The sequence below is a fragment of the Bombus pascuorum genome, chromosome 6 (genome assembly GCF_905332965.1).
Source record: "Bombus pascuorum chromosome 6, iyBomPasc1.1, whole genome shotgun sequence".
NCBI classification, from domain to species: domain Eukaryota; kingdom Metazoa; phylum Arthropoda; class Insecta; order Hymenoptera; family Apidae; genus Bombus; species Bombus pascuorum.
Genome location: NC_083493.1, coordinates 12,062,666 through 12,086,000, shown reverse-complemented (window position 1 = coordinate 12,086,000; position 23,335 = coordinate 12,062,666). Strand labels below are relative to the sequence as shown.

At 41.2% G+C, this 23,335-nt stretch overlaps 2 protein-coding genes across 17 annotated transcripts in view; one reads left to right on the top strand and one right to left on the bottom strand.

The window, feature by feature from the left end:
* Window positions 1-19,001, bottom strand: part of LOC132908395 (uncharacterized) — an 82,702-nt gene extending 63,701 nt beyond the window's left edge. Inside the window, exon 1 of the mRNA XM_060962385.1 lies at window positions 18,990-19,001. The gene's annotated coding sequence lies outside the window, so the exon portion shown is untranslated. The remainder of the gene's footprint in view (window positions 1-18,989) is intronic.
* The window catches only part of LOC132908360 (ensconsin), a 202,878-nt gene that overhangs the window by 47,064 nt on the left and 132,479 nt on the right, over window positions 1-23,335 (top strand). For 2 of the 16 annotated variants that reach the window (XM_060962321.1, XM_060962317.1), the window contains exon 1: window positions 20,388-22,126. The exons of 13 other annotated variants lie outside the window; for them this stretch is intronic. In XM_060962321.1, the coding sequence (XP_060818304.1) occupies window positions 21,925-22,126 (202 nt within the window). In that variant the 5' untranslated portion in view covers window positions 20,388-21,924. Of the gene's footprint in view, window positions 1-20,386; window positions 22,127-23,335 lie in introns of those variants that run through there. One more of the 16 variants, XM_060962315.1, reaches the window with a different exon arrangement.

Genomic DNA, 23,335 nt, shown 5'->3' with positions numbered 1-23,335 from the left:
GTTTTATAAAACCAATGCGCAAGCGAAAGTTGACGTCGATGGAAAAAAAGTATATTTACGTGTGTACTTTGGTCTTGATGCATAACATACGTAATTGATCGCTACGATTTCGTATTCTCATGCGTTCCCAATAGCTTCGAAGCAGCAAGCTGGTGCATGAAACGCGTTTTCTTTTCGCTCTTATACGCATTCCGCGAAATATATTCCGATGAAATTTTACTTCGGTTCAGCTAACGCCTGTATAATACCTTCTTTACTGCTTGAACATGACCGTTCGTGTTGTGCCGGGGTCGAATACCGGTTGGTTATGAATTTTTTCTCTTGACGTATACCTTTTCCTGTGCGTCAAAACGAAACATGACTCGCGATCTACTTAAAATCGATAATATTCCACGGTTCAGTCGACGCCTGGGTCCTCGTTCAACTTACAAACGATAGGTGTCGGTATCTCAGGCACGATCCGAGAAAACATTGTTACGTTGTGGCAACTTTCGAAAGCATCTAATTAGTTATACTTTCAGCAAGCATCGTAACTAGGACAGTGCAACATGGCAAGATTTAGAAGGGTGTACAACTTAGCACGCGCGTCATCGGCAATCTTATTTTATAGAGGATATCCCAGTAATCATAGTGCAATCGGAAGAGGAGGATTTTACGTGAAAAGATAAGTCGAAAATATAGGATAACATTTTTCATACGACGTATTCACTTCGAAGAAAGCGAAGTTTGAAAATTTGTCAAGCATAGTTGAACGTGGATAATTTCGGACTTGATAGGGTTGAATAATTGACGAGATTATTCTACATGCGGAAACAAGTGAAAGGTGTTGAATAAAATATTTTCGTAGAACGAATCATTTTCGATAAAATAAAATTTGAAGATTTATCGCAACTAAATATAGTCGGCCTAGTTCTTTTTTACACGAGGCTGTAAGCGGAAAAAATTTATTCTATATTTTCGATTTATATTTTCATGTAGAATCGCTTGCTTGCCGACTGACTATGATTACTGGGATATTCTGTACATGTCTCTCTATATGACCAGCTGTTGTTCGTATTTCCATCCGGTTGCGTCTCACGTATGAAATAAGGTTCATCGAAGTTATTTCGTACGTGGCGATTTTCGAAACTGGGGCGGTGTACAGTAACAATAGCGAAGACTTTCAAACTGTTCTAGAGGAGATTCGGTTTCATCCTTTAATCTGGTTATTTCGACGTTACACGAATTGCCAATCTTTTGGGTGTAATATTATAGGATAGAATAAAAGCTAAGTAGTTCGTTTAAATGGAAATACATCACTCCAAATAACTAGAGAATTATTATTATGAATATTTTTATTGCATCAACCAAGCACATGGAAGAAAACCTTAATTTTTGTATCTATGTTAAACACAAATTACATTATATGTACACCTAATTTGTAATATGTAAAATTAATTTATGTTTAGAAATTTTCAATTTAATTACAGAAGATTCTAGTTAGGAAACTATTCTGTTAACACGCTAATATAATATTTCCCCTATCGCATAACATCTACGGTCTATCCGATATATTGTTAAAACCGTTTCGAAAAACTCATTTTCCATCTCGCCGTAACGTAACTTATTCAATACCTAACTCCCCTTCGAGAATACCCTCGTAAGGGTGACTCACTACAGTTCAAAACTAAGCTAATCCAATTGCTACGTAAGATCGCCATTCCAACCTACCGGATCTACCAAATTCCCCTATGCGTCTGACTCATGCACGGCCATATCTACTTAACGTATTCTAACAAAGTCTCTAAACTTACAGCGCCCCAGTGGGTCATGTTTTGTCGTTGGTTTCTTACGAGCTGATCGAGACTAGGACGTTGCCACCTAACAATAGAGCTATAGTGCTTGTTAAGCATTCTACAAACGTCGGAACTTCTTATCTTTGATATGCAATTAGGTCTGCGGACTAACGAATGACTGTTTTTCGTTTAATCGTTGAATGGTAGTTTGTTGTTGTATACTATCTTTGTTGCTATATACTTCAGGCTCTCGAAAGATGACAAAACGAAGGTTAAACGCACCGTAATCTCCTTTTACGAGTCTAGATCCTGACCTCAGAGTGGTTATCGTACGCGAGGAACAAACGAACGTTCATCGTGAAGGTCCGAGTCGCCGATCGTTCGGCACGAACGAGCATTGTTCTCGACCTTGCGTTTCTTTAATCGCGTTTTTCAACAGGCTGCGTGAATATAGCGTCCCTCAGGTGAACGTAGAATATTTTCTTTCAACTCTAGACTCGACACGATCGGTATCAACAGTCCTGTTCGTGTTTTATCTGACCTTAAATCCGATCCTCCCCGTGCCCCAAACGTTTCTATCTGATCGGATCGGTCTTTGGTAGCGTTCTACTTCGTAGAGATCGTTTCAAAGAGAAAGTCCCGTCGACCATTTTATTCTATATGTATAAAATTAGCAGTTCTTTTTTTACTCCTTCCCCGCCAAGTTTGGAACAATAGGAGTCAGCTAGTAGAAACTAGCGCGTTGTAATGACAATGGGGGGACGGCGGTTAGGCTCGAGAGAAAGATACGGATCGACGGTGTCAATAAAGTCGGATATTATCTTTATGCTTCCCCGTAGTCGTAACAATGCCTCTCGTTCGCGTCGTTAGGCGTATTTCGCGGGTTACTGGGACGTGCCGAGCTCGTAAAGCCGTGCACGATCGGGACTTCCGCCGCGATTAGCCGGATCTTTTCCTTCAATTGCAAAAATTATTCGGTTCGTGGCTCGTTTGCGCAACAAATACGTTTCACAATCCGTGACTGTGTGTGCCAGCCCGTGTTGTTTCGTTCGATGCGTCGGAATCCCGTTTGGCATTCGAAGTACGATTCGACCGCCGAATCGTGAGTTTCCGTAGACGCGCGGAGCCATCTTTATCGCCCTGGACAAGAGGACATCGTTACGTCCCTCGTACAATCAATTTGCCCGCATAGTCGAATTTTCTTTCAACGTATTCCGACCTGGTCTCGACCAGACAGTTTTCTCTCGAAATATCTTGGATTTATCGTTTCGAATGTAGGCCAGATCTGGCTAAGAAATCTGCTTCCCTTGCTAAGACGACGTTTTTTATATTGGTCCTTGTGACCTCCCTGAAGTTTATGTACATGATTTTTAAGACTCTTCTCTCGGTTTAGCAACGTGGTATATTCTTCGATAGAATTCTAGCATCTAAACAGGATCGTAACCTAGTTGTGGCTTTTTATAGGTGGCCATCTTTTCTGCATGTAAATATACGCAGTCGTTACACGTATCAGCTCCTCTACTATTTAAAATACTTCTTACTTGTTTTATACCGAACGAAGCCAAGAATCCAAGATGAAATTAACGAGAAAATCAAGGTTGCTCTAAATTTATGTTTCGCCATTCTGTAAACGTTTCGCAAATAAACCGTTGTTCCAATGGTTGCGTTTACCGCAATTGTCGTTGAATTAAAAACAGGGAGAAATGTTTGGAGAATAAATTCGGATCGCCCTCTTTCCTCAAGGACGCCGTTGCGGGTAAACAAACGTTCACGCTCGACGAAGATGCCGGTTCTTCTCTCTGGACGAGGGAACGAATCGGTGACGTAGATGTGGTCGTATCGACCCTTGTTGGTCGGGTGCTGGCTACCGTCACCGTGGCAACCCTCGCCCATTTCCTTTTGCATAGGAGAGACCGTGTACCGCCAAGACGTCGCCCCGTATACGTTTTAGCCACGCAACTAGAACAACGTCTTTCCGACTGGCTTCTCTTCATTAGCGGCTAGAACCATCGGGTACTCGAGCACACTCGCGATTTTCGCCAGGCTTATCGCTACTACTCCACGGTACGTTGAATTTTTCCTCTCGAGGTATTCTTCTATTTTCTCTAGTTCTGTTCCCCCATGCGGAAATGTTGAATTGGAAATCTGACTTTGGAATAGAAAGGCAATTTTCTTAGAGAAGTCGAGATGCCAGACACTTCCTAATATTCTGGTTCATGGTTGGCTTCAGATAATGTAGTGAGGTTGGATTGTAGATAGGTTTTTGTTCGGTAAATACAAAGTAAAATATGAAAAGTGTACTTAAGAATGGATAGGGTAGCAACGTCTCTCAGATTAATTCAATATTTTTAAAATTCTCTGTCTTTTATTGATCTTCGAGTGACTTTTACTCGACTATCTCTCAATATTTGAGCGACTCACTTCGAACATTCTCGTTTTCCAATCATAGAATCAATTATCGCATCTTTATGCTGTTAAATACAATGCTTGTTTGACATTATTCAATCCTATTTCGAATCAGAATGATGAAATTTTATTTAATCTTACATAAATCCGGAACAATAATTGCCGATTGTGTATTAGAGCATGGAGGAAACGTATCGTTACAAGAGTTAAGAATATCATACATACTATACATATTCTTGCTAAGTGCAGTCAAATTTCCATGTGACGTAAACCCTCCTCGTTATCAATAATCTGGCACAGACACTCTTATTTCTCAATCAGTCGTCACCCGTGCGAATTCTTGATCTCACAGAAAGTGATAATTTCCCAGGAGAGGGAACCTGCCAAGTAAGATGCAGGGAGATAACGATAATGAAACAGGCAATGAGTAATCCGCCACAGTCAGCAGAGCACAGACAGTGTACTCGTTTCTAGCACACGATCATCGTTGGAGTAAGCCAAGAAGAATGCGTAATTCGAACCTGTTAATGATTAATATCTCGAACGAGTTGTCGAAGGACGGTGGATTATAAATTCTATAGCACCGCTAACGTAGTACGAATTACTACATTGCTTTTGTAGCAGCTGTTCGATAAAGATTACAATTTAACGGGGTACCTGAAACGATCGCAATTTGCCAGGATGGACACGGAATCGGCCCGATGATCTCTCTAATTGAGTCTCGAGCTTCACCAGTGACCCGCATAATCGGTCGATGATTATTTATCGTCGAGCCACGAAGGTAGCAGAAAATGTCGACCGTGCCGCGGGCAAAGCATCCATCTACAATCAGATGCGATCCATTATTCACGACATTGTACCGCGATCTATAGTACAGTGTAGCCGAACTTATCGTTCGATGCATATTGCAAGTCCCTCGTTCATTGCCTCACCCTTAGCTGGTTTGTTCGCAAACGTCCATGGGAATGTTTCACTGACGTTTCTGACTGCCTCGTACATTGTTCATGCACGTAAAAATGCTCCCGTGTAATACTCGTTTCAAGAAAACGAAGGATAAGTCACGTCAACCGCGTTAACTTCTTGAGATTACCTTTTCCATTGAAAACGTGGAATAGGAAAGAATACACGGACCAACTTGAAACGTGATTTTATTTCGTTGTATATTTTAAACATACATATGCGGAATTGAGAACTTACGTGTATGGGTGTGATGACTCACGCCACTTCTCTTTAATAAATTTATATCAATTCTGAGATATTTATCGGTATCTTTATTATATGATGCAATTGCTCGACCAATCAAGCGTATCAGACTTTTCTCCATATAAGGGAAAGTTCGGAGGAAAGAGATTAAAGAGTAAAATTTTGCTGCGCTCACTGATCTAGAATCTAAATTTATTGGCTCGAAATTCTGATTGCACTTGCTCACTCATATCCATTGTAGCAAAGAAGCGACATTTCATCTTCGAAACAGTGCCAAATTAATACAATTTTAAGTTGCTTGTTTCGCGATTTAAATTTATTGGAAAATAACTGTAAGGAATCTATAGAATAATAAATTTTATTAGATAGAACTACTTTATTATTTTTTCAAAGTTTTCGTTTATATGTCACAAGTAAATTTCATTTATGAATCAAAATCGTCAAGATTATGACTTAGTTTGCTTAAAGAACTTTGCAATGCCTGCGTGTAACCAAATATCCCTATAGTATTAAAGCAGCGAAACGTTGCAACGGAAATGCGCGTGGATTATTATCACCCTTGAAACAGGCAAAAGTGGGTCGTTGTTTCCTCTTCTTTGACGTTCGACGTGATCGAGAATGTAATTTAGAACGATGCTCCTAATTGCTTCCGATTAGGCTGTCTCTGTGAGACACGAGAGCCCAGCCCACGTAGAAAGACGGGACTTAACGCACTACGACATCGGAGTACGGAGTGGAGAGAAACACAGGTGCAGCAGGAAGTCGATAAACCATCCTGCACCTGTGTATATTGGGTTCGAACGTGAAATCCGAGTTCGCACGGTCCTCAGCCAGGTCGAGTCAATTTATTTGTCAGTCCTCCTGTGCTTAGCAGGTCGCATGTGTATCGTGTCTCCGTATTGTTAACCGTAATATCGATCTATCCTCGAGCGTCACGCAAGATCCTCGTCAAGGACTGTCGCGGATTCATTTGAAAGTATGATATTAGCCAAAGCTGGTTATCGCGATCAACGATCCAATGACCTGGCAAAAGCGGTTTAACTTAGTCGTAGTGGAAAATGGTGAACAACGTGAACATTAATTAATAACGTATTTCTTATGTATTTTGAATGTTACAATTTGCAGGAAAAGAATTGACATTTGAATTTGTTGACATATGTCCAGTTATTTTTCTGAACTAAGGTATTTTAATATTAGAAGGTAACCAGCCAGTTATTAGAGTCCTCGTACACTGTATAGGTGGCTATCTTTATTCAAATAATATTATAGTTATTTATTAACGTACCAAGGTGTTTCATAAAAATATTCAAACAAATAGGAAAAATAGGTTCTTGTGTGGTTTCGCTATTTTTAATTTTAAGTTAACCACTTTGTTTTGTCTTCTTTTCTTGCAATATAGAATATACTAATTTCATGGTGGAATTTCATGGAGTTTAATTTAATTAAAAATTATTGTAGAGTGTACGAAGACTGATCCTGAGTGTTTCGTGACTATGTGTACTATGTCAGGAATTTTTATTAGGCAGACAAATTACTGTGTGACCGCATCATTTAGACATTCGCTCTACTATATTCCAAAATTCTGGAGCAAATGCCATGTCGCACCTCTGAAAGAGGGACTAAATTACCTCTCATCTATCAATCGAGTCTTCGATACCCAATATCTATGAGACTTCCAGTCATTAGTCATTTGCATAATCTCACTGGCACTCTCACTGACCACACACAGTTTGGATATCTATCGTAAATCATCCGAAAGCGGAATAATGTCAGACCAACTGCATTCGACGACTCTTAAAAATGCATCGTCGCTGACATACACATATTTACATATACGATTTTGATAAAGTCTGTAACTTTGGACTCAGTTCTTATCAGTAACTTGTTCGTTCAGATATTAAATGCTTCGATGACTAATATGTTTTGGCTTTACCGTTTAAAATTACTTCGTTATCTTAAATGAGTATCGTGACTCAAAATCGAGGTAAAGTTGGTCATCCAAAATTCGAGTCGTATAAAAACACTTCGATATCGATTTATCCTATATTGAGGGTTTCCACGCGTCGATTTCATTCTCTGGGAAAACCTACCCAATAAATTTGAATTGGAAAATCGTTGAATCTAATAGGATTCATGGTGATTGAATGGAGAAACGATGTCACGGATACCACCGAGGAAACGGAACGCCTCTGCGCGTGTGAGACGAATGTCAGGAGCGCGGACGAGGATCACACGTTACTTTTAATAGAATCGGGCGCGCATCGACGCGCACGAAACGGGAAATTGGCGGCGGCGTGCGCGTATGCCTAGAAAATTTATGGTAATCCTGTGTCAGTTGCTGCCACGTTTCGATTTTTCCACCCTCGTCCTACGTGTACGACACAATCTACTGAATGTTTAATACTGCTTTTCGCTCGGGGCTTCTCTTCTTTTTTTTTATCATCCACCGTCTTTTTTATCGTTGTTGTACGATCGTATTATGACAACGCTATTATCCTATGTTTGTATACGTGGGACATTTACCTTGAATCGCATGTAAAACAGCAAACCCGAGACAAGTCGTACGAGTTATTCGTTGAATAGTAGTTACATGTGTGTTTGATCAAGGGCTGGGTGATTCCACTTAAAATAATTTGTATAGCTTTTCGTATATGTTTGAAGTGGTTCATGGGTAATTGGCCACTTGTGTAAGACTTTCCTGGACTAACAAGTACACGCGTAACACGCATCCTTCCGTCTGTCTAACAATGATGTACAATTTGCTATGACCCGGTGATGTAGTTGATGGGAAGCCCCCCCACGTGTGAGACCAGCACTGGAATGCAGCTCGAATAACTCCGTATGTGGTCGCTTGTCAACCTTAATCCGTTTATCAGCATCCAATTTCTCGCGCAAAGAGGAGCGATATATTTTCGAGCAAGACTACCAGAGATTTCGAATAAAGTGGAACAATTTATATAATCAGAATCTAGATTGTGATCGATGTAATCTACAAAATTTAATAGTATCCGTGAAATTACCTGTATATAGTTGAGATGTTAAAAACTCACTGGAAAATAGCAAATGATCACGCCTTAAACATAGCGAAATTTTACAAACTACAAATTAGAAGTTACTATCTAATAAATTCTTGTGTCTAACAATAATAGGTTTAACAATGAAATAAAGATTTGAGAACGATTTTTATAAATCCTACAAATCGATTGATTCTTTAGTTTGACATAAAATTGTACATTTGGACAGGGACTGTATTTTTTTTATTGAACTCTTACGAATAATCATGGCTGGTGAAATGTTGCTTATGCCGATGACCAGCACGTATCGATCTAACTTTCTTAATTCGAGGAACTTGTACCGACATCTTGCTATTGTGAGTCAAAGTTGGCAGAGAATTCATCATTCAGCAAACTCTCGACACCAGACGTTTCTAAAGTAGACGAAAATTTCTCAAGAAGTGAAACGACGCATGGCGTGATGGTAGCCAAACGAAAAGAAGCCTGTAGAGACACGTGGCGTTAATTAAGTCGCGGCGAAGGCAATCGAGTCTGAGCCACGACGCACGAAAGTCGAGGAAAGTGGACGAGAATCGCGTGTCGTCGTCGTCGCGCCTCGTCACGTGTTGAAATGCAAACGTGAGGCAAGACTCTCCGTTTCGTACGCTCGAGACATCTCGTCTCGAGATCGAGCCGTGCCCTCTTGTCTCTTTTCGTGGAACTCTGAACGGAGCGTGTCCGAACGCGTGCATCTTGATTTTCTGCGCCGCGTCGGTCAGCTTTCACTGCTCCTGTCTACTTTTCGTATAAAATAATCCATCAATTATATTTCTGTCATGTCTATGTGAACTTTCTGTCATTAATTAACGTAGACGAATAACTTGCAGACGTGTCGGAATTATCGATTCATAACGAATGGATTTTGCTATTGTACTTTCTTTGGAAAGTTCATAGCGAAATTTAGGGAACGTGTATTTGTAGGTATTTGGGAAATTTCATGACCGTTTCTCCGAAAAAGCTTGTCATTGTCAGCAATAGTTTCTACAGGCTTCCCGAATATTCAGCTTCCTGCAATGGAAAAATGTTTTGTAAAGAGCAAAATATGGATAATATGCGATAAATTCTCGATCAACATTGAACATTTTTTACAAGATCTTTCTCCCTGTTGGAAAATACCATCGATATGGATTAATACGAGGAATCTCCCTTTAATTGATGCATTTCATGTCCAACTGAAAGCAGTACATATCCGTCAATCAATGATTTGCTGGTCGGCTAGTATGCAGTAAAAGTTGAATGCTCTCTACCGTGCTTTTATTTTCTATTTGTTTTATTATATCTATTTCCTGCGCAATGAAATGAAAGTAAAGCTCCATAGATTTTTCCAACTATCTATATGTCGGGTTGGTATTGGAATGCGGGGCGTATAATGAATCTTCCTATGAGTTGGCCATCGTTGTTGTATACCAGATGATATTTATTGAAGCGAATGTATTACAAAGGTTAACGAGTGATAACGGTGATTGAATAATCGAGATGTCGATGACGATGAATTTAGGTTCGATAACGAATACACGGTCAACGGGATGACGATTGCGATTTGGGACTTGACGTACTTATTCACTGGACTAGTCGGACTTATCGGATTGCCCTCATATACTCTGTATCCCTCGGGTCAATCTTTGTTTTTAAGCAGAGTTATTTAATTACTTCATATCTCTGTTAGGTATACGTCCCTTCCACGACCGTGGCTACGTTCAGAGACCCGTTATGTCACTTCGAGCCCAAGCTCACTGTCATAAATCTCGAGCAAACATGATTAAATTGAATTATAAACAGCTATTTTTCATTTTTATTATTTACGTACGGCTATAATAAAAAGTCTGGATTAAAGTATTGGGGATCTTCCGAAACATTCCAAAAGAAAGGCCCCGATGTCCTTTGATCTCCGACATATATATATGTCCTAACACTTATAGCCAAGAATATATCTGTGCGTAATAAATAATTTTTTCAGCTTTTCTGAAGTGTACAATACAATAATAAAATAAACCGACTGTAAAAAACCACGAACTTTCGAGCAATAAAATAACTATCCAAAGAACAAAACGTAGTTAAACACAAAAGGAGAAGCGCTGTTATTCACTTGGCGGAGCGCGTAATTCGCATCCTTTCACGGGAGTCGCATTGATCTTTAGGCAAGGAGCAGGTATAGGACGAGTCGAAGCGTCACGTCGGTCACGTTTTCTCTTTTCTCTTTCTTTCCTGTCCCTTTCCTTTCTTTTTCTTTTTCTTTTCTCTCGCAACCCGTTTACCCTGTGCTGTCTGTAGGCGTTAAACGAGAGCCAAAGGATGCCGTCGATCGATCGAAGCTATCATCTGGGTCAGCCTCGCGCCACTCTCCACGTGTACACAGCCCTTTTTATTATCCTCTGCGCTCTCGAACTCGCTGCATCTACACGCTGATATCACAAGCTAACGAACTTACCCGGAGATACGGTGCGCGATTAATCAACGAACTCGAGGAATCTGCTCGATTACCTTGTAATTAGTTACGAGTCGCTGTATCCTGGAATTAAGAACCGAACGTGCTTCCATTCGGTAGGTCCGTTTGATCGGTCAGAGATCTTCTAACGGACGATGATCGAGGATTTTGTAGTGTACGTTGTGTTATGTTCCGTGAGATCCACGGCTAATGGGGAACCAGTGTTTCACAGGCGCAAGAACACTGCCGGTTGCGGAGTCGTAACGAGACGATACTCCTTGTACTATGGTATAATTACGCGGAGCAACTGTTATCTATGGCTTGTAGTTCGGTGAAAGCCTAAAAGGGGTAGACAACCTCGGTCACGCCTACATCCTGCTCGGAATGTTTGCGGTTTAACGAATTATTTCATTCGACTCCTATGCATCCGGCTAGATAAATTTCTGGGCAAGCGAAGTTAACGAAAATCTCTCGTTAAAATAATCATTAATTTCCTGGAAAGAGGCCAAAGCTTTTAATTTGATGAATTCTACGATATGCCGAGCTCGAGTCATTGTCCTTTATTCGATAAAGAATATCGTGTAATACGACATACAGGGTGTCATAGAAGAGAACGTGAAAACGAGCAGAGAGAAAGAGAGAGAGAGATTTTGAATCGATAAAGGCAGAACAGAAGCTAAGGGCGAAGCGCAAGAGAGTCGGGGCAATTTAATCAAGGAGATGGAACTAACGAACCCTCTACCTTCTTTCGATCCTTTAATCCTTGCTGGAAGAGAAAGATAGCTTTTGTATGTCTTGGTCAAGAACTGAATAAGGATCTTTCTTGTTCATAAAGTGGTTAAATATGGCCGGACTTGGGTGAAACCGTTGTCGGGATTAAGGTAGATCATATTGAAAGCAATACTCGATCGTTGCTACCTTGTTGTCTCGTTTATCGTTAAACTTTCTTCGAACGACTTGGAGTACACAATAAAATGTATAATTCAGTTCCCCTTAAGCGCGTAATCGGCCAGAATATGAGAAAGGAAAGTTGATCGATGTTTTCGATTTAAGTTAAAGACTTTCGTAGATTATTGACCGGTTATTTATCGAAGCAATTCTCCACCAGCTACCACTGTTCGCGTAGAACAATTTTCCATCCACTTATTCCCGCGGCGATAATCTTCTCACCGGAGGAGAACATTCGCCTCGATCGCGATGGTTCGACTTTCGACGAGAGCAACGAGATACGCCAGCCGCTGACCGGACGAGATGCGATACCGCGGATTAATTCGCCGAGATTAAAGACACACGAGGACGATTGTTCGTGTTTCTCCGTGTGTGTGCACCCTCTTTAGATTTCTAAGAAGGAAGTACACTGGTGCTCATTGTACACTTCATTTCTTACTGAAACGAGAAACTGTAACGAAGCCGCCAGCAAATCCGGTGAGATTAGCTTCGGAAGAAGAGATTACACACCGCGTCGAAAATATCGATTATCAGATCGATACCACAACAAACACCATCATCGAGTTTCACCTAACAAGTTCACAGGGAGTTATAGCGAACGTTAACACTATGATGACCGATTGATGATGCTATATGTAGTATCTAGTATCATGTGAGTGTTGACTATGCGTACGATACATACAACGACTCATAAAAGTCATTGAACACTTATAGAAATCTCCTTAGGGACCTAGCAAGAACCACATTTACTCAATCTTTAACGCGAAAAATATAAAACCTGAGATTAACTGCTCATTAACTCATAGTGTTAAAGTGACTCGAATTAACTAATGTTAGTTGAATAATGTTAACGTAAGGTTAACTAAAATTTGCAGAGAGAAAAGTCTGGATCAGATTTCTCGAGTTTCGACGTTATCATAGTTTCTTTGACCTTGGTCCAAGAATCTTGCTGCAGACTCATTTAAATTCCTCCAAGCTTCATTCGTTAATTCTACTCGAAGGGGAGGGAAATGGGAGCAAAGCGCAGCAACGATTCTTCTTCGTGTCTGCTATCAAAAAGATCTTCGTTCGTATCTTTCGCCCCCGCATAATGTAAGATGTAGGGGACGGTCGTGCTTGTTCGTGAGTGGAAATTAGAAGAGTGCATTTCGTGTAGCGAAATCTAGCCCTCGTCGTGGATTTTTCACCCTCGAACGTTTGATTCCACGTTGTTGTGTTGCTTATATCCGGCAACCTCCGGTTCTTATCTTCTCCCCAAGATCTTTCAACGGGTTCGAGAGGCTCGACACGCCGCGAAAGATCGTTTTTCCTTGGCCCTGGTTGTTCCACTTTCGCCGACCGTGGTCGATCGTTTAATTTACAGAGAGCCAAGAATTTGCTTCGCGGAAGCTCGGAGGTAGGAGAGAAAGAGAAAAATATATGAAAATGAGGGAGAAAAAAATAGAAGAGTGAAATAAAGAAGCTGGTGAAGTCTTTTTGGTCATGGGTGTCTTGGTGCCTCCTCCACCCGAGATATTTATTACAGCGGAACGAAGTTATTGCCTGTCGAAGCCACGATTCTCGGTAACGATCATAGGAACGAAATTATTTGCGTTCCTTTTGCGCCTTCCGGGAATCAGCGAGGCACGACCCAATTCTCGTTGATACACGTTTCGCCTAGTCGAGTTAGGCTCGTATTCGGCCAGATTCAGCATCTACAAACGAATTTATTAAGAACTTGGGTACAAGTGTTATATAGAATCATGATAGAAAATTCTACGATCGCTAGACTGTGGCTGCTTGTGCATCCATAAACGATATAAAACTGCAAAAATACATGGAATGCACGTAATCTGCGAAAGTATAGAAAATATCAAGTTACACTTAACGTGCGAAACAAGCCTCCGATTAGATTCTATTTCTTTAATTGGGCTTATAAATGTATAAATTTCTTCTTTACATCGATCTCGTTTTTGGAACAAATGCACTTTTTTCGTCTACCTTGTCGTCACTCTTGTTTATTGGCAGACCGTTGGATTCCATACAGGGGATTTTGTTGCGTACGAGAATCGGTCCGTGGAACTGAATCGATCGTAACGGAATTGGATAACGCATGACAGCGTTTCAGTTAAATCCCTATAATCCCGATTAGCCGAGCGGACACTATGGCTAGCGTGAGTGGGGCGTTGGTAAGTTGTGCCAATTCGGTCGGTTCTTACGATCATCCGAAGATAAGTGAGCCTCCCCCCCGTGTTATCGATAAAAGTGGGTCGATCAGGCGGGGCCATTGATTTTCCATCGTTTCCTTTACTCGTTTTTTAATTTCTTCCCGATGATTCACGCGAAAATCTACGACTCGTATGAGTCGATTAGCAACGGAAATTGTTGATTACTGGAACATATCCCCGGCCTGTTAAACCGTTCAGATCGTATCTTTTGCCACGCGTGTATTACGCCGCGAAATTGACTCATTTATCACGTGGAGTAGAGAAAGAAGAACGCGCGCGAGCGCTAACGCGACTCACCATTGCGACTCGCGAAAGAATCGCATCGCAGATTGCGTATCATCGTGTTGCCACTGAAAAACAGCTCGCGTCGCTTTCACCGCGTGCCATCTGCTCGTAACACGAGACCACGTACATACGTACGTCACGGCAGATTTAAACGGTTTTTGTTTTAATTATTTTCGCGTCAACCTTAATTACGAACGGTCTATGGCTTTGTTTATCTTGGAGGCTGCACGGATTGGCGTGTGGGCTGGATTCTAATCCGAGTGAATGCAGATTGCTACAGTGTTTCGGAAAGAATCCGAGGTTGCGACGTTTTCAAGCTATCGTTACGTTTTATACGATACGTAGTTACACTCCCGTTCATAAATAGTAGGACACCTACCGATTTCGAACAAAATGGGATACAATAGAATTCCCTTTATCGGCGTCTGTTGGAACGAATTTTAGTTTCAATCAATTTAGTTAATACCCGATTAATTGAATTATCGTCGATTGAATCCACTTGTCTCAACGAAAATTATATGTACGAAAAATGATAGATAATGGGGAAAATGATATACTATGAACTCCAATTATATAAAATGTTTGTTCCTTGACAAATTCAGATAAATGGAATTCCACTATAATCAATCCAGATTGGCAGGTTAGAATTATAATATATTCATACCAGACACATAATTCAGAATAGTTAGAAAGAGATTTGTCAAAATTACTTGAAAGACTTATAGGAAAATACGCGTTTATCGCATTTCTTTCTAATCCTAATTTACTTCGATAGGTATCCTAGTAGGTACTTCTGAACGGGAGTGTATGTATAAAGAAGATCGTGAAATTCGCGTGGAAAGCGGACGCAATTGGAAACGCGGTTATGACACATCCTCGATCACTCGTAGAAATCAAGCGTTCGCGTTATTAAAACGCTCGTGGCTATAAATAATCGGATCGGACGTTAAACGATCGTTGGCTAAGAGAAAGTCATGTGTACGTGACGTAATTTTTGTAGGGACTCCTTCGGCCGACTCCTCGACGCGGAAGAGAACGTTTTTCTTCTATTAGATTTTTTTCTTTTTTTCTTTCCTTTTTTCTTTTTTTAACGAGTAATTGGGATGATGATGCATGGTCAGTGCCGAGAGGAAGGTCCTTTTTGTGCTCCTAGTCTGATGGATTTTTGCGCCAACTGGACGATCGTAAAAAAGATAGTAACTAATCCGAACGGTACACGAAGCTACTTTTGGCTCATGGTCTCGGGGATTACCGTCACGTCTCGGCGTCCCTTTTCTGGACGATCGCGCGTATCGAGCATCACAATGCCGTAATATCATACACGCGAGCTGCGAAATAACGGGGACTCGCGTGACGCGCCAATTTAGCGATGATTTAATCCTCCGCGCCAACCAGTTTTCTATGCATTCCGCGCTTCTTGTTTGTCGGCGCGTAGCTGTGCCTTCGGATTATTGACATTTCACTAAGTTTTCTGATAGCAGTCGCTGTGCGAACCTCTCAGGAATCAAACCGATCAACTTTACTTTTTGCAAACTTCTCAATTTCATTATCTGGATGCCTTATTATTATTAAGCATCTTAAAGAAATAGATTATTTCCTTCCATAAGTACATTTGTTTTGCAAGAGAATAAAACAAACGTACGTAAATTCCAATAGAATTATTAAAGTATTGTATCATTGGACACATTTATATTTATATTCTAATTTATGGAGTTAGTCAAGATATCTCAACGTATTACACACAATTTTCGCTACTTGATCCGATCTCTTCGAAACGTTACAAATATTGGATCGTACTGAAACTTTTCACAGCTTTGAACCGACCTTTGAACCGTTTTATCGAATATTCTTTCGCTGAAATCAGGCATTTTCACTTTATAAAACCATAATTTTAGTAGGCTCTTCTTGAAAGTTTTCTGCCTAATGATTATCTAAGGTTATCGCAGTTTAATCATCGGCATCGCAGATCATCCGAAAATCACCGAGGGTTGCCGAGGTCATATCGTGTAACTTCATTCGAAGATTTAAGATGCCATTAAGATCTCATTATAGGAGTCTTAAGGTTCTTCAAAGATCTCTCAATCATCATCAAGTTCATAACAAAATCGTCGTAATAGATTCTCCTACGTGCAAGATGAGCACTTTAATATCCCATTTACAATCAATCATCCATTCGTTTAAAACGACCAGTTCAAAGGTCATCGTGAAAGCTTTTGGAGCGACCAAATCTATCCGTAGAAACGATTCAACTGACAATTCGCCTGAGTCAAGCAACGTGACAAGATACCGTAATCAAGAACGAAGAGGAAGTTGAAGAAGAAGAAGATCTCTGTCAATCCTTGGCCTGTCGGCAGATCGTGTGTCTGGTTCGATCGCGCCATGTACGAGGGTCGCCGCTATCAGACGAGTCAGACTGCTGGACTTGGCATATTAGTCCCCATAAAAGGGACATCGATCGCTATTTCAGCGACTTCGTATACGAGGCACGCACGCGGAAGATCAAGCCGCAAGAAGCTCCTCCACCGCGTGGGTAACAGTATACGATCGATGGAACTTCGGTTGGTTGTGAAGTATGCAGCGGTTTAACTTCTCGGTCAAAACTTTTTTCTTCTTCTTTCGATTTCTCCGTGGGATCTGGCAAGCAACTTGAATTTTTCAAGTTGTCGCGTCCCACCGCCGCGCCGCAGACACGCGCCCGTCTGCTTGGAATATTCATCGACCCTCGGTCTCAGTTTCAGATTCCACGAGAATTCGGTGCGGTTGCGTAACGAAACTTTTTGCAAGCAGCGAGCAAGGACGAGGTACTTAATCGAGCTCGATCGGACTTGATACTGGAAACTCGTAGCGGTAGACCACTTTCCTCGGTGCAGATAACTGCTTCAGCGTTGTAATACGCTTTTAAGCGAGGCATCCAATTAACGATCCAGGTAACAGGATCAAAGGAACACGCCAACGAATCTGACAGAATTTCAGATACGGTTGTGCCATGTTGATTGGCGGGGATTTTATTTCATTAGCTGACCCTCGCTATCTCCGCTGGTTTTCGAAGAGAAGAAACAAATGAAAAACGAACGAAAAAAGGAGAGAAACAAGTTTGTCAGATATTCGTATCCTACTCGCGCTCGGTGGTAAAGAAAGATGTTCCTACGAATATGCTTCCTTTGATAATAATTAGAAATATATCTAGCTCTTTGATCTTTTGATTTTAAATGTGCATTTTTTTAAGGAGGAATTCAAACCTGACGGTGATGGTTTGTAATAAGTGTATAAGACTTAAGCGTAAAAATGACTCGGAATATACAGTTACTCTCAAAAGCCCTCGTACACTTTATGAAGTGTAAACTGTAAAGAAAATGCCATTTCGATTTAAATCCTATATCTATTTCTTAAGATGTAACGCAGTAATAAAACAGTAAAATTTTTACAGTAAAGTTTCGTAACATATATTTCAACACAAGTGGCTACTTCATAAAGTGAACGAAGGCTTGCGAAGACTTCTATGATACAACACTCGACACCATTATTTACATCAACGTAACAAGAAGCTAATTCAAAATATACAGTTAGTTTATAACATGGTAGAATATATCTGACCTAAGTGATCAATGGTTATATACCTACTTTCTTAAGTCATTGTACGTTAAACGGACAAATGTGTCGGCTGTCCATATTTCTATAGCGTTCAACGTAGAAAAGAATCACTCGAGATTTCTTGGAATCATACTCCCCTCGATACCTGGTCAGGTAAGGTCCCGACCAATATAACACTATTATAACGGTTCTATCGTCGAGCATCGAAATCGTTCGCCATTTGAGACTGAAAACATCGTTTCAACCAACGCATTCGTTTCCATATTCCTTCTCCAAAGCTTTGCAGTGTCAAGTCGTTACGTGCTTCCGAGAAATGTTCTAACGATCGTCACGTTATGCAGTATAGGTTCGGTGCAGCTTCATGAAACATTCTCTAGCTATAAAAGCGAGCTTGGCGCAAATTGCCAACCGCGGTCGGCCATGTCGTACGCTGGGGATATTCTCGCATCGCGAGCTTCTCACTCGACCGGCTCGCGCGCCTCCTCCCACCTTCCTCTTGTGCGCGTTTACGCTTAGCGAACGCGACGCTCGGTTTGTCTTCAGCAAGAAAATCGCGGCCTGCCTCAACAGATCCGATGGATCGATCGAAACAGCACGCCGCGTTGTCATGCTTCGATAAGAAACACAATAAAAACGTGTACGAAGTACAATCTGGCTTTGCTCGAGTTGGCCTACGGTTTATACTGTTCAGGTGAAAGTCCATGTCTGTTTGTTTTTTTAGTTATTTACAATTGCTACAAACTATTTGCTACACGAAAGGTAATATATAAGAAGGAGACATATAGTTATACATGTGTAACTTGAAAAGAAATTATTGTTCACGAAGGTATTTGAACATCTGTAAACTGTTTTTTTTTTTTTTTTTTTTAATGTTTTATATGTGTTATACTAGACGTTTTGAAATTTCATTAGCACTGTTACGAGACCCGACTACTACGATTATATTAACAACGCGTGAAACAAATCTGAGAATGTATATAGAGATTACAAAGTATTTAGTTCAAGTAAAGTTCCGCACAGAACAGAGAAGTATTTAAATCAATTATCTTGTATTATGTTAATAAATCTCGTTATTCAGTGGGGCCATATCTAACACATATTATATCTGCTTAAGATGGCTATTTATACAGCATGATACTTTTTCTTCTTTTACTAGACATACATATGTTTGCAATACACATCTTGTAACTTCTATGTATTATATACATCCAGATTTGTTTAAAACTTTATCGATATAATTATGGTATTGATTGAGAAATTAGAAAAATTTTAAAATACATAACACGCATAATGTATTCATGGAATATTTTATAATATATTTTTATAGTAAGTATTCAAGTATTTCCACAAGCCACTGAATGTTACTGAAAATTCAAGTTCTACTTAAGACATTTATCCACCGATCCTGTTCCTTGGATATGTGTTCTAGAAACGAATTCTATTATAAACTCGTTTTTTCCGTTTCTTTTTTATTTGCCGAGTCAGTGAGCTTCCAGTATTTTCAGTGCTGTATCCGCTGCACACGCAGTATAAATATGTATTCACCTGATTGTATGTGCGTATTAAAATGCACATTAACGATCGCATCTTTGAGATCACTTCCTTTGCTTTCTTGCCTGTTGGGTATTGCGATACGCTGTAAACGGTTGTAATTACCGTTTAACTGTAATTCTAGGCACAAGTAATTGCCATTTAGCCGTGCGTAGAATAATGTTATAATCATAATTTTTTACAACTCCGTTAAATCTTTGGAGCGTATACTGTTAAATTGGGCAATGGTTACGCGGGGAAATAAAATTACGCGCGTTTAGCAATTGGAAAGCCTTAAAATCTCGGAATATTTTTTAAAAAGAAAAAAGGGTATTCATCTTCGAAACAAAACGTTGAGCTTCTAGTTTATCAAGCAATGGGAACCAAGATACACGAGTGCATGGGCTATGAATAAGCTTTTACAACAGAGTACAGAGAGCACAATTGTGCTATTGAAGCAAATGTATCGTGGGTAGTGGACATTTACGCGCAGAAAGCCCATCAGTTATTGGAGCATCTCGATCGATGCAGGAGTCAGGTTCAGTTAGTCAGTGAATTCTTTTTCAAATCCCCGGACCAGCGATCTTTCTCGTCCATTCAATTTCGTTTTTACTATCCACACAGACTGAACGTGTATTTCATTTTCCACGTTTCGACCATTCTACCGTGGACACTCATCCGTTCAGCATCGATTCTCTCTCTGGTCCAGACTGCGCGACGCAATTAGATTCCGGGAATTATATTCAGGTGCATAGGCACATGAGTATAGGTTAAAATTACGCGGAATGAATTGAAAGCTGATGCTGTGCTTTTCAATCTCGTTCCGAACGAAACGAAAAATCCGTGTGTCTGTCTGCCGGGCGAATCGTGCGTCGCGTGCTCGGCAATTTCCGGCACCCCTCGGTGGGTCTCTCGAACGCGCCGCATCGCGGCGTCATTCAGTTGAACGCTGACCGCCACGCGCGAAGGATCGCGTTACGTTCGGTATCTGTGCGACGTCACGAGTCATTCCCGGCTGTCAGCTCAGCTGTTTGTGCACTTTGACAGCGAGTCACGTCTCGCATTTTCCCAGCGTGTCCTCGTTCCATCGTAACGATCTACCGTACGATCGTCGATCAAATTCGCTGCGAGAAAGTTTGCGTACGATCGTCGAGCCGATAAATTGCGTCGAATATTCGCCTTTCCAGTGTCTGTTCGCGAGGCACGTGCTCCTCCCGAGGGAATTAAGTATCGTTAGAGAACACAGTGCGTTGAATTATTCCCTCAGACGGACGATTAGAGGTTTGTACGCAAACAGAGCTGCTCCGTTTGTGGACGGTCTGTTGGCAAACACGCTCGTCACACAGACAATACGACATCGAGAAGGCTGTACCTCCGATCAACGTTCACCTCGAGCACGTACACCGTTGTACGCGTTCGAAATCGCGCGCCTGAAATTACATTCAAAAGGGGACATCGTCGGGACACGTTCCCAGCCTCTTGGTAGCTTCTTAACGAAGCACTCCGCCTTTTAAACGAATTCAACAAGGCCACTCGTCCGTGGTCAATTCGTACCAGTCCGCGTGGACGGATTCGTCCCGCTCGTCTCCTCGCTCCATTAGGGTTGACTGACCGACCGATTCACGAGTTATCGTGCTGGTCCGCGCACAGTCTAAGATACACTCGCGAAGCGTGTACGATGCGCTCGTTCCGTCGCGACAACGTGATATATCGTCGAGGAAAACAGAGCGCGTGAAAGGGGAAGAGAGCAGGATCGTGGACACAGAAGCGTAACGCCGGTGGCTATACATCGAGAGAAGAGGATTTCGAGGCTGCCACGCGAATCCAGCGCGTAGTCGTCCGCCGAGAATCGTGAGTCCAGACGATCCGCAGTTAACGATCAACAAAAGTACTGGCCGGTAATTAGAGGTGGATTAATTGGACCGCGAAGCAGCTCACGCCGGACGCGATGAAAGAGAAGAGGAACGTTGCGAGGAAGAGAGGATCGCTAGAATAAGCGCGCCGTGTTGCTTTCTCGCTTCAGGGATTCTCGTCTGCGACGAATTCCATCTCGTCTCTACGTGTAAATATTTACCGCATTGTCAGTGAACTCATTGGAACTGAAAGACTTCTTCTCGCGTAATACGGATCTGTAAATTGGAACCTGCTCGCGAACAGGTTGTCCTTGTTCAGATTGCAGTTGCAATTTCCAATTATAGTAACTGCCCACTAGTGTTTTTATGATACAGTTATCGACTTGTATCATCGTTCTTTCAACTATTACAAACTATTAGCCATCGTCTTTTTTTTAATACAAATCTCCACATTTATCGAAAGGACTACTTCCGAGCTTAATTACGATAAGCGAAACTGGGAAGATCGGAAGATCGATAGATCGAAAAAGGGTGGTCGATCGATTGATCACGAACGCGAGTGAACCGGCGGCGGTCAGCGTGTCGGGGATCGGGTCGGAGGATGCGCCGTCGCGCGACAACGCGATTTTCGGCGATCGTGGCGATAGGATGTTGACAGCCCGTTCTGGGCCTTTTGGGCTCGGCGTACCGCGAACCCTGGGGCCCGCGGAGGGGAGTGACCATCTCTTCCTACTACCTGAAAGGGCACTGATCATGGATAGCACCCACTTGAGACAGGACCTGGCTGGTCTGGACTTCAACTTGCACCTGAACCTGCTCCACACTGCGCCTCGCGGCAACGTCTGGCTATGTGAGTCTCGCTACTTTGTACTAGGTCACTGTCTAGGGATGATAGAATGCGCGCGCGCACGGGAGACGCTTTTTATATCCTGCGAAAACCAAAGGGGCAGAGATTCCGGTTCGATGGAACTGGTCTTTCATGTAGTTTCTCTTGTTTGTTTCGATGATTTGACGGTGTTGGTACAAACACGCGTTCATAGTTGAAATGTAGACAAATTGCAGGATTCGTATGGTGTGTATAGCAAGTATGTTTGGTTAAATGGCTTCGTTCCACCGATGATTCGGCATTCTAAGTACAAAAGTAGGATCTTTTGTTTTTCCTCGCTCGTTCACCTCGTTCGTTTGTTAGATCGAGTTTTACGATCGAGACAGAGCAAAATGTTTAACACGTAATCAAGGTGCATTTGTTCGGATTACGTGTTTTTCGTCTGAATGGAGAACACGTTCGAGGTTACAAAAAATGCTGTTTTATTGGAACAAGTATTCTTTGAATCGCGTGCTCAACGTGGCTTCTGTGTGTTTCTAGCTATTCGTTTTAGTCGTTCAGCGTTTTCTTTTTAAATGCAGTGAAAATAAACCATAGAGAATTTTTATACACACGCAATCATTCAAATACTATTCATAGATCTTCATAGCAATCGCATTGTGTAATGTTTTTTGCAAATCTCTCGTGTTCGATTTTGTGCTTTCATAAAAATTAATACCAATCCAATACCCTTTCATACCAATTAATTTCTGAACGTAACCTAGAAATTGTAATGATCGGTGATTACCGCAAAGTTTTTACTCCTGCATCAAAAGGTCATTAAATTGCATCCATCCTAGAACATAATTCTCGGTTCACCTTCTTGGCATAAACTTACTAGCCAACTGTCACGAGTAAGAAAAGCTTTTCAGATCGATTCCTTTTTCGCTTAATGAAAGTAACGCAGCAACCCAAGGATACTTCATTACCATGATGAAGGCTCTGGTTAATGCCAGATGTCAATGCGAGATGCATTCTGAATATTTTTGCTTCTCTTTTAACATTAGCATTACCGACCACTCTAATGTAAGACTTGCATCAAAGAAATCAAAGTGAACGGTACATGAAGATTATATAATCATATGTATTATAAAAAATCATTTAAGTTCTCAAAAATATATCATTGTAAATCTATGAAATTTCTATGAAAGGCTATAAATTGCTTTATTCACATATTTTATAAAAAAATCATTC